The 11,743-nt window shown below is 44.6% G+C and overlaps 1 protein-coding gene across 1 annotated transcript; it reads left to right on the top strand.

Moving 5' to 3' along the window:
- The first annotated feature begins 1,469 nt into the window (after nucleotides 1-1,469).
- TRIM21 (tripartite motif containing 21) lies at nucleotides 1,470-8,783 on the top strand. The gene is made up of 7 exons (XM_036260041.1): nucleotides 1,470-1,534; nucleotides 2,651-3,105; nucleotides 3,549-3,644; nucleotides 4,771-5,001; nucleotides 6,867-6,889; nucleotides 7,570-7,670; nucleotides 7,956-8,783. Exons 2-7 carry the CDS (start codon nucleotides 2,698-2,700, stop codon nucleotides 8,501-8,503), a joined length of 1,407 nt encoding a protein of 468 aa, XP_036115934.1. The 5' UTR covers nucleotides 1,470-1,534; nucleotides 2,651-2,697; the 3' UTR covers nucleotides 8,504-8,783.
- The last annotated feature ends 2,960 nt before the right edge of the window (nucleotides 8,784-11,743 follow it).

Here is an 11,743-nt window from a genome sequence, read left to right as displayed (position 1 = left end):
TTTCTCCTTCCTCTTTAGTCTTGTAACCACAACTCTACCAAGAGCCCCTACAGCCTCTGCTTGAACAGACAGGGCAACCTATAGCTCTGGGCTGTCACTAAGAGAGGATCTTCCCTGGACCTTTAACCTGGCGCACCTACCCTTACTATGTCACTTCAAGCAAGTCACTTCACTACCTTTGGCCGCAGGGGCCTCTCCTATAATAAGAGTTTAATAACCACGAAATTGTTGTGTGGCTAAAATACTACAACCTGACATAGCAGCACTATTCACAATAGTCAAAATTGGAAGCCACCCAAGTATCCATCCACAGATGAATAGATAAACAAATGTATAAACATACAATAGAAATTATTCAGCCTTAAAAAGGAAAAAAGCTCTGGCCAGTGTTGCTCAGTAGTTACTGCTTCAGCCCACACTTCGGCGTGTCGCAGGTTCAATTCCCAGTGGAGGGCACATACCTGGGTTACAGGTTGGATCCTCTGGTTGGAGTCATGAGGAAGGCAACCAATCTATTTTTCTCTCACAATGGATATTTCTCCCCCCCACCCCCTTCCACTCTAAAAATCAATAGAAAAATACCCTCAGGTGAGGATTAAGAGGAAAAAAATCCTGTGACATGCTACAATGTGGATGAACCATGAGATCATTATGCTAAGTGAAATAAGTCACACAAAAGGACAGATACTGTATGATTCCACATATATGAAAGATGCCTAGAGTAGTCAAATTCAAAGACAGAAAGTAGAATGATGGTTCAGGGGAGCGGGCAATGAATGGGCAATCATTGTTTGATGGGGACAGAGTTTCCTTTTTGCAAGATGAAAAAAGTTTCGTGGATGGGTGGTGGTGAGGGTTGCACCACTATGAGTGTATTTAATGCCACTGAACTATATACCTAAAAATAGTTAAGGTAAATTTTACGTTATGGGTATTTTAGCATAATTTTTAAAATAAAAATAATGATTAATAACCTAAGAAAATCCCTAGCTCCGTGACAAGAACACAGTCGGCGCTCAGTAACTGTCAGTGCCGTTCTTACCACTCCCTGGTGTGACACACGCCTTGGGGTCATGCGACATAAATCTCTTAGACCCTGCGGTTGAAAGAAGAGCAAGTCTCTGGAAAAGGAACTGCCCCAGAGAGGAGGCAGCGGGTGCTCTGCTAGCCATCCAGACCTCCTTCGGGGCAGCCCCCACACGTGGGCACAGGTGCCGTCCATCTAGTAGAGATATGTCGCTGTCTTAGGCCAGAAGCACACTTGAGAGAGCACAAGGCAAGGAGCAGGTGCCGCGGAGCTTTCACTCGGACCCCGCCTCCAAAAGCGCCAGCCGGGGCAACAGCCTCTGAGGCGGTGCCGTGGGGTCCCCGCCTCCTCCCCGCCCGCCCCGCCCAGTTTCCTCTCCTCCCCCGGCGCCGCCCAGTGCCTCCGCCCAGTGCCTCCGCGCGGCCCGCCTCCCTGGCAGACTAGCCGCTTACAGGAAATCGAAAGTGAAATAGAAAGCCGGCTGCCACCCCTGAGTCTCCAAAAGAGGTGAGTAGATCAGGCTAGGCCGAGGTACCCCAGCCCACCCAGCTCTGAGGTCCCCCTCCCACCCCTACGGCCTGGGTCGGTGTCTTCCTGCGAGGAGTCCGGGCTGTAAAAGTGGCTTCCAGGTCACCTGGAAGGAGCTAGGGCTGCCCTGCTGCTGGCACCCGAGCTGGCACCCGGGGCGGCTGAAGCTGAGAAAAACCGAACCCTCGCGGGGTAGAGGAGCGCGCGGGGGGGGGGGGGGGGTCTGCTCCCTTGCGGTGAAAGGTAGAGGGTCCAGTTCCCCGTGAGAGTTCTCTCTCCGTCTCTCCGTCTCCCCCTCTCACTCTCTCTCCCTGAAACAAAAAAGTACCCCTCTGGAGGAGAGAGGGACAGGGTTGTTTAAGATATTAGAAATGTATGGGTCTAGGCCCTGGAGGAAATTGGACAGCTGTCAGATTCAGAGTAGAAGAGTCCAAGGAGTGCTGAGCACATACACTTGTATGTGTGTGTGTATAAACATGCATGCATATACATCCCTGGTCGGATCCCCAGTCTGGCACAGACAACCCATCAATGTTTCTTTCTCACATCGATGTTTCTCTCTCTCACTTCCCCCCTCTCTCCCTCCCACTCTATCCAAAGATAAAGACAAAAATATGTCCTCAGGTGAGGATTTTTATAAAAAGAATAAATATTATGTATATATTCATTATATGTATGTGTGTGTATATGTGTGTGTGTGTGTGTATACTGCCATTATTGAAGATTAATGAAGATATGTGCAAAGCATGTTGCACCTTCTCTGGAACATGTGAGGCTCATAGTAAATGGTCATTATTATTATTAGCTTCTCAGCAAAGAGGAGGGCTGGTGGAGATGGGAGAAAATGGGCCGGAAAAAACATGTGCACCAAGGGTTTAAGCAGAGATGGACATGATGAAAGGAACAGCCCTATCTCTGAGGTTCTGAGTAATTTTCACTGTCACTTTTGGGGACTTGGTTACCCCCTTCTGTCTGACTGGATCAGTGGATGAGACTGTGGAGGAGAAGGTCTTGTTATTCAGGTTAATGTTTTCTTTTGTTTTTCTCACACAACTTGTCTTGTCGTCTCCCCAACTTTTCTCCTCTCCCCATTAGGTCACCTCAGGATCACCACAGTGCTGCTTAATAAGAACATTCTCACTATGGCTTCAGCAAAGCCTTTGGCAATGATGTGGGAAGAGGTCACATGCCCAGTCTGCCTGGATCCCACAGTGGAGCCTGTGAGCATTGAATGTGGCCACAGCTTCTGCCGCACATGCATCTCTGAGGTCGGGAAAAGTGGGGGCAGCGTCTGTCCTGTGTGCCGGAACAAATTCCTGCTCAAGAACTTTCGGCCCAATCTCCAGCTAGCCAATATGGTGGACAACCTAAGACAAATGAGCCAAAATGCCAAGGAGAGCACAGAGGGGGATCAATGTGGGGTGCATGGAGAGAAACTTCACTTATTCTGTGAGAGAGATGGAAAGGCTCTTTGCTTGGTGTGTTCCCAATCCCGGAAACACCGTGACCACCCCATGGTCCCAATTGAGGAAGCTGCTCAGGAGTACCAGGTAAGACTTGGCACAGAGGCATGAACAGTTAGAAAGGAAAGAGGCTCCTGATGAGTGCTTTGTTCCCCAGAGCTTGGGATGGGAGAGAATCACCTATCGAGTTGAGGGACTGAAGAAAGTCTAATTGAAGATTCATCACAACCTTCTCATTCCCTAGGAGCAAGGGACATACTATGGGAAAATGCTGCAAGTATCATGTTTTCTTGTGGCTTCCTGGTTAATTAGAAATGAATAGTGCCTCCACCCCTGCAACCCTAACAGTGCGGCTCTTTCTAAGAAACATGAGGCTTTTTCCAAAGTATTCCGCCAAATTTGTAACACTCTGGTCCTCCCTCCTTCTCTGCCATCGGGCTTTCTAAGAACCCATATGATCGTCTCCCACCTCACACCACACTACCCTCCTTCTTGGTCTCACTGGGCATTAACCTGCTCTTTCTCTGCAGGAAAAGCTCCAGATGGCCTTAAGGAAACTGAGAACAAAGCAAGAGTGGACTGAGAAGTTGGAACTGGATGTTATAACGAAGAGAACATCCTGGAAGGCAAGAGTCACATCCCAAAAGGAATCTTAGATCAAAAGCCTAGGCAGGGCCCAGGGTCCTAGCCTCAAGAAAACCCTAACTGTTGCTACACCTGTTTGAGGAGTGATAGAGTCAGCGTATCTCACTCTTCAAGAACCAACAGTCCTCTAATTCCCTTGATAGAGGGAAATAAAAAGTACGGAACTCAAAGAGAGCTCCCAATCCAACACAAAGATCAAGAGACTTAGAGAGAAGGTGCCGAGGAAAAAGCCATACCCTAAAGCTTCTACACAGTTTTAGGGGATGGTCACACCAGTGCCTCAGTGTCTGGGACAGAGCTATCTCAGGAGGGATACAGCTAAGACTGTCAGGAGATGACAGAATCTTTGAGGAACAGACTAAAGGGAACCACCAAGGCATGAAGTAGAAAAACCAGTCTGACCTGGTGGTTGCTTGACTGTGTCCAGATAGCTGGTCCAAAGTAGAATGGAAAACTAAAGCTTGTTCTGCACTGGTGATATGGAGGTGGGGCAGGTCAGGGATAGAGAGGAGTAGAAGGAACTCATGGCCAATAGATACCAGAAGAGGAAGATTTGGGGCTGAAGGAGGATGAAGGATGAACCAAGCTGTGGTGGCAAAAGGGGTCATCCTGTGTCATCAGTGACTCTCTATAATCACTAGCCACAACAGGGGAAGCAAAGAATATCACAAAGACCTTTTTTCCCCAGGATTTAAGAATGATGTGGATCTTTCTTTGTGAGGTTTTTCAAGTTGGGACAGGTATTACTCTCTCAGTAACACTGAGATATGAAGGCAAAAGGACACATTTGGGTGCTAGCTGGGTGTTGAAAGACTGAAGAAAGTCTCTGGTTCCATGGGCTGATGCAGCTGTTGTTTTAGGACAGTTCATTGTGCCCCCACCAATCCCATTCCCCTCTTAATTTCAGAAGGCTCACCCAACCACTTCTCCAGCAAAGTGTGTGTGTGTGTGTGTGTGTGTGTGTGTGTGTGTGTGTTCATGCGCATGCACCCAGACAGAGCCAGAGGGTGAATCTACATAGAGTAGAAGTGGATATGGACACCTCCATTCTCCAAGTTTGGGAGATTTTGATTAAAAACCACCTCTCTCTTTCCAATAACACCAAAGGAGAATGTTGAGAGACACAAGTTGAGGATCCACACAGAGTTTGAGCAGCAGAAGAAATTCCTGGCTGAAGAGGAACAGAGGCAACTGCAAAAGCTGGAGAATGAAGAGAGGGAACAGCTGAGAATCCTGGGGGAGACAGAGACCAGGCTGGCCCAAAACTGCCAGGCCCTGCAGGAGCTGATCTCAGAGCTGGAGAGAAGAAGCCGGGGCTCAAAGCTGGAGCTGCTCCAGGTGAGATAGGGGAGAGGCTCCCACTCTGCACTCAAGGAGGGATGGAATAAAACCCAGAGCTCTCTTGGGCTGTCATCAGAGCAAACAGAAACCCAGTCCCTGGAATTCTCTTCAATAAAATGGACGAATTCAGACCCATGAGTAGTTTGCTTTCGAGGCATGGAAAGTTACAGATTTAGGAGGGAGTATTCCATGTAGCAATTTTTTTTTAATGAACATCTCTGGTAAGTGCCTGCTCTAACATGTACCAGGTTCATGACCTTGAGAAAAGTCCTTAATCTTTCAAAGTATCAGGTTTCTCAGACCTTAAGTGGATATTATAATATTACATATATCCAAGAATTTCTGTGAGGTTTAAGTAGGAGAATCTACTAAGGCTGTTTGATGAGTGGCCATGGGAAGGTTTTCATAAAAAAACTAAAAATACTAAACTGAAAATTAAGAGACAGTAGTCAAGCCCCAGCCCTGTCACCAATTATCTCTATATCTCTAGGTTAAGTCATTTTTTTCCTTTCCTAGACCTAATTTCTACATTTGCGAAACAAGGGAGAAGTGATGGACTAAATAGCAACGATTCCCCAAGCTTGAGTCATAAATGTATCATCTTTATACTTTCTGCTACTTCTATGAACTACCTAAGTGATTTGAAAATATTATTATTTTTTAAATTGTCTCACTCTTTTACCGTAATAAGTTTAGTTTAAAAGGAAATTTGTGCTAACCAATAGTAGCCAAGAATTCATGTGCTGATAGTTACTGATGTTTTTCTATTCCATAACAATAATAATAATTACTGCGTATTCTTACATAGCATATATTACATGCCAGGCATTGAATCTCTTGTGACAATGTGATGAAGTGTTGTTCCTATTATCCCCATTTTATAGATGAGAAAACTAAGGCACAGCAATGTTAAGAGATTTAGTGAGAGACTAAAGCTAAATTACTTGACCAAGTGCACCCAAAGAGTAAAAGATAGAACTAAGATTAAAATAAGTACATAGCTGGGTTTTTTTGTTTTTGTTTTGTTTTTTTATCAGTGTACATTCTACTTAAAATGATCTCATATCCACCAGTGATAAGTTCACCTCACTCCGGGAAACTAAAAAAGTCCCTTCTATTGTAACGTAACAGTTCTTTTCTCCCACTTTTTCTTTGTGTCTCATTCAGATGTGGTCATGAAGCCATTTCTTTCTGTTTGGGCAAAAAACTGACTAGATTAGCTTGGCTCGACAGGCTCTCTTCTTCCCGTTACCTAAGTCTTGCTTTGGCCCAACACTGAACCAAGCTTCTAATGCACTGTTGACTAGGCCTAGGAGCTGGCCAGTTCCAGCTCAGGGCTCCCAACCTCAGCAACAGAGTATTCTCAGATGATCTGATTTCACATATGCGAGGGAGCCACATTAACTATAGCACAAGAGAGCTTTAAATAACCACCCTTTTCTCTCCAAACAGCTCAAACCCACAAATGAAACAGAACAGTTTCTGTGCATCCTGACTTGACTAGTCTTTCCCTGTGACTGTCTCTGGGCCTCAGCCAGGCTGGGCTATTTTCTCATTTCCATTCTCCCTACCCCTCTTTATATCTCTCAAGAAGCTAGTCTTTCTAATTTGTTTTCTGAGTCCTTGAACTGATTATCCTTCTCTTGGCTATAGGTTACATGTGGGTTTCTGGTTACCCATGAGCATCCACACATCCCTCTTTTCCAAGGTGGTCAGAAATATCTTTTGGGCTATGGCCCAGGGGAACTGGGCAGGGCAGTGTCCTGTGGACCTCAGGGTGACGTCACATCATCCATAGGACTGAAGTCTCGGTCATTAAACCAGTGATTCTGGAACTTACTCTCTGTCTCTTTTTTCCTCAGGGGGTGAAAAGTGTCCTGGAAAGGTAAGGAGCGGTTTCCTTTGTTAGAGGAAGAGGTGGCAGGAAGTGTAGTTACCTTCATAAAAGATTATTGAGTTAGAAAAACATGCACGGAAATTGTCCCGTCCTTCTTCCTATTCTCAAAGATCCAGTCCTCCATGAAATATTTTCTGGTCTCAGAAGGCTCATTAATGGGCATCTTAGTTGGTGAATTTCCCAAAGTAATTGGACTGTAACATCTTCACAAAGTGAAACCCCACCAAATGGAAATTCTGGGAAGTTCTGAGTCTGCAACCTGACAGGATTTCTTTTTAAAAAGTCTAGCCAGTTACAAACCTCCCAGAAGGAGCCATAGGTACGACCCACAGCATGGGCGAGACTCCTGAGGTTCCTTAGGACATGATGTAGTGTATATCAGCAGCCTGCCTGTAAAATGAAACAATGTGCTTGTGTGGGGACCTTGGGCTTGGAAAGAAGATGCAGACTATCCACATGTTGCAGAGGCCCGTGTGAACAGGAGGCCTGGATAGGAGTAAAATCCTGCCTCCTTTTGCCTCCCACCCCCAGGTACTATAATATAACATGTGTTTGTAAATTTGTGTTGAATGAAATGATCGGTCAACCACAAGAGAGGTTATAGCAGTAGGGTTCAAGGAGGGTGGGGTAGGAGTTGGAGACAGTGTGTCTAACTCTCTTTCCTCCAGGAGTGAGTCGTGGGACCTGGAAAAGCTAGACATTGTCTCCCCAGACCTGAAGACTGTGTGCCATGTGCCAGGGCTGAAGAGCATGCTGAGGACATGTGGAGGTGAGGCGAGTTCCAGGAGTGTAGGACTGGCCTGCTGAGCTGCAATGGCATAACAAGGGGGCAAGTAGGTCCAGGGATAGGGAGAGATGTCAGGTCAAAGTAGATGGGGCAGGAACAGAGCTAGGGAAAGTGGTTCCCTCAAATCTGGGCAAGGGCTACAGCTGCCTATGGGGTCATTTCCTCACTCAGTGAGGCTCAGCTTACACTGTCATCCCCCCACCACAGGTACATGCTTAGTGTCTCCCCACACACCCTCCCAGCCTGATTGTTGTCCTCTCTCCACAGTACACATCACTCTGGATCCACATACAGCCAATCCATGGCTCATCATTTCAGAGAATCAGAGACAAGTGAGGCTTGGAGACACCCAGCAGAAGGTACCTGAAAATGAGGAGAGATTTGATACTTATCCCATGGTCCTGGGTGCCCAGCACTTTGACTCTGGAAAATTTTACTGGGAAGTAGATGTGACAGGAAAGGAGGCCTGGGACCTGGGAGTTTGTAGAGACTCTGTGCAGAGGAAAGGACATTTTATACTCAGCCCCATGAATGGCTTCTGGACAATTTGGCTGTGGAAGAAACAAAATTATGAAGCTGGCACCTCCCCGCAGACTCCCCTCCATCTTTCAGTGCCTCCACACCAAATTGGGATCTTCCTGGACTATGAGGCCGGCACTGTCTCCTTCTACAACATCAGTGATCATGGCTCCCTCATCTACACCTTCTCTGAATGTGCCTTCACTGGACCCCTGCGACCTTTCTTCAATCCTGGTTTCAATGATGGCGGAAGAAACACAGCCCCTCTGATCCTCTGTCCTCTGAGGATGAGATAATAGGGATCCACTGACTGTTGATGGCTCTTTCTGGACACTGACACCTTTGTTGATATCCCTCCTCAGCCACTGACCCTGCCTTATTTTTCCCAGGAGCTCTGAACTACCTTTGTCTCTGCAGAGGTGTAGGGATACCGGCAAGACAAATTTGACAAGAAGATCACTGAACATCTATGTCAAGTGATCTTTAACATCAATATCCCTGCCCTGGATTGCTTATGATTCCCTCTGTGAAACAAACTACTTATACTTTGCCCAAAATCATCTGGATCAACCCAAACATGTCTCTGATTTCTTTATGTGACTCAAGTTTTGTTTTCTCCTCCCCATCTCTAGGCCTTTGCTTAGATCTCTATTTTATCTTACACCGTTTGCAAAAGGGCTTCCCAAGGAAATTGTGCCTCAATCTATCCCATTCAATCCTTGTTCTTTCACACATCTGGGATAATCTTTCCAATACACACACACATCTGATCATAGGTGGTTCCACATTTATTTCTTTTTCCATTTTTGTTTTTAATCCCCACTCGAGGATACTTTTCCATTTATCTTCAGATTGAGTAAGAGGGGGGAAGGGAGAAAGAGAGAGAGAGAGAAACATCGATGTGAGAGAGACACCACTTGGTTGCCTCCCACACAACCCAACCAAGGCCACCGCAACCCTTGGCCAGAATCGAACTCGTGACTCTGGTCCCCAGGCCGACCCTCTAACCACTCATCCAAACCAGCCAGGGCCACATATATTTCTTTTAAAAGCTGAATTACGCCCTGGCCAGTTTGGCTCAGCTGTTAGAGCGTCGGCCTGCGGTCCGGAGAGACCTGGGTTCGGTTCCCGCTAAGGGCACGTACTTCGGTTGCAGTTTGTCCCCGGCCCTGGTTGGTCGTGCGGGTGGCAGCCACTCGATGTGTCCCTTCACGTCGATGTTTCTCTCTCTCTCTCTCTTCCTCTCTCTCCCTCCCACTCTATCTGTACAAAAAATGGAAAAATATCCTCAGGTGAGGATAAAAAAAAAGCTGAATTACGCACACCTTAGATTGCCAAGTTAAATAGCCAGTCTGTCATGCGCCCCTATTCCCACTGTTATCTTCCAACCACATCTTGTTGGTAATGGACTTTGTTAAAAGGTGTATCAATCTAAATGGAAGGTGCAATGGTTTTTTGGTGTGACAACTTGGGTAGGTTGTAAACCTCGACCCCACCCCCATTTTTCTTTTATTTATTTATTTATTTATTTTTTTATGAATTTTTATTTATTTTTTTGTTACAGATATTTTACCTTCAAACACTAATCTAGATGTTGCTGTGAGGGAGTTTGGTAGTTGTCATTAAAGTCCATTTGACTTTGAGTAGGGGAGATTGTCCTAGATAAGCTGAGTGGGCCTAATTCAATCAGGTGAAGGGCTTTATGAGCAGAACAGAGCCTTCCCTGAAGATCTTCCATCTATGAAGAGCAGCTTAAGTTCGTGCCCAGGAGTTCTGGCTTGCCCTTCCCAATGGCCTGCTCTGCCAATTTAGAACTTGCCTTGCCGGCCCCCCTAACTAAGTAAGTGAATTCCTTGAAATAAGTCTCAATATTTATCTTTTACTAGTTCTGCTTCTCCAGTTGAACCCTGATTGGTATGAAGGTCAGCATTGGTATGAAGAAACAGCATCACCTGGTAGCAGCAAATACTTCCTTGAGTTGAATTTCTAAGGTTGGAGCAATGAAGTTCTACACCTGAGCAATGACAGGCTATGAGAGACCCGTTATCCTTCCAGGAAGCCTGATTATCTAAAATAGAATCTCAGGTGTACCCTCAGAACATCTGCTAAATATGTCATGAAAAATTCAGATACTGTCAAAAGTATTGGTGACATTGAAAAGAATTTATTCACACATACACACAAAGTTGTTTCTATTTTAACACTGGACAGAAAGGAGGTCCTTTGGAGAAAGGATAAAAAAGAACAGAATTCTCAGGCAAGATAACATTACAGGAGCTAAATCAATGTAAGTTGGCAAAATCAACCAGTGCCTTGGTTGAAAAACTAAAGGAAGAATGTGGAAGAGAACTCAGTCCTGTATGAATGGGGGTATGCTGGGGGATGGTTGGATTCTGTATGGCAGGATCATGGAGAAATACTTGTAAAAAGAAGGCTACCTTATATATCAGCTTTTCTGATTCTCTGTGTCTCTGCCTTGGAGGTTGACCCATGTTAAATGATGGCTTGTTTTTTTCAATTGATACACTGGTGGGAGGAGAGTACCATAATGATGTAAACTTAAATGTTCTCATTTCTCAAAATCTGAATACCTTGGCATATCGGGTTACCCTGATGTTTGGACAGGTACATCACACAGGGAACATATTACCATCTCCTTGGTCTCCACCAAAAGGAATTAAGTAGTAGAAATTTTACAGTATTTCTGCATTTATCCCCACCAATAATTACTAACAAGTGATCTAGGTACTCCACTGCATGTCACACAAAAATTCTCTTGAGAAATGAACAAAGATTCTACCAGCATCAATTTCAATTTTGATCAATATTATCCTTTAAAATTCAAATGAGACCTGTTGACTTTTCTGATCTCCTTTAATTCTATAATTTCCTTTTTAATTAGAAGAGGTAGAAATGTTACAAGAAAATTTTTAAAATAAACAAGTTAAGACAGAAGGAAGTTAAAATTTTTATCTACTGCTTACTCTGTATCATACATATTCAAGATCCTGTTTATACATTCTAGTTTTAGAGCTATCACAATTATATGACAAAGGTTTAATATAGAAATTTAAAGATTATGGTGCTCCTCCCTTTTTTATTTATGAAAACATATATTTCATTTAATATTTTCCATTTTTTCAGCTTTATTGTATAATTGAGAAATTAAAATTGTATATATTTAAGATGTACACTTAAATATGTATATTTTATTAAATTATTACCACAACCAAGCTAATTAACAAATTCATTGCATCATATAGTTACCTTTTGTTTATTTTAGTTTTTAATCTTTTATTAATTTATTTTTGTTACAGATGTTTCTTCTTTTTTTCCCCATTGATGCCCTCCTCCTCATCCTCCCCACCCCTTACCCAGCTTTGTTGTCCATGTCCATCGGTTATCCGTACATGCATATAAGTTCTGTGGTTTGTCTCTTCCCTCCCACCACCACCACCCCCTCTTCTGAGGGTTGTCAGTCTGTACCCTACTTCCACGTCTCTGGGTCTACTGTATTCCTCAAATTGTTATGTTCA

The sequence above is a fragment of the Molossus molossus genome, unplaced genomic scaffold, assembly GCF_014108415.1.
Source record: "Molossus molossus isolate mMolMol1 unplaced genomic scaffold, mMolMol1.p scaffold_m16_p_13, whole genome shotgun sequence".
NCBI classification, from domain to species: Eukaryota; Metazoa; Chordata; class Mammalia; order Chiroptera; family Molossidae; genus Molossus; species Molossus molossus.
Note: the sequence above shows the minus strand (reverse complement) of the source record. Positions and strands in the feature narration are given on the sequence as shown.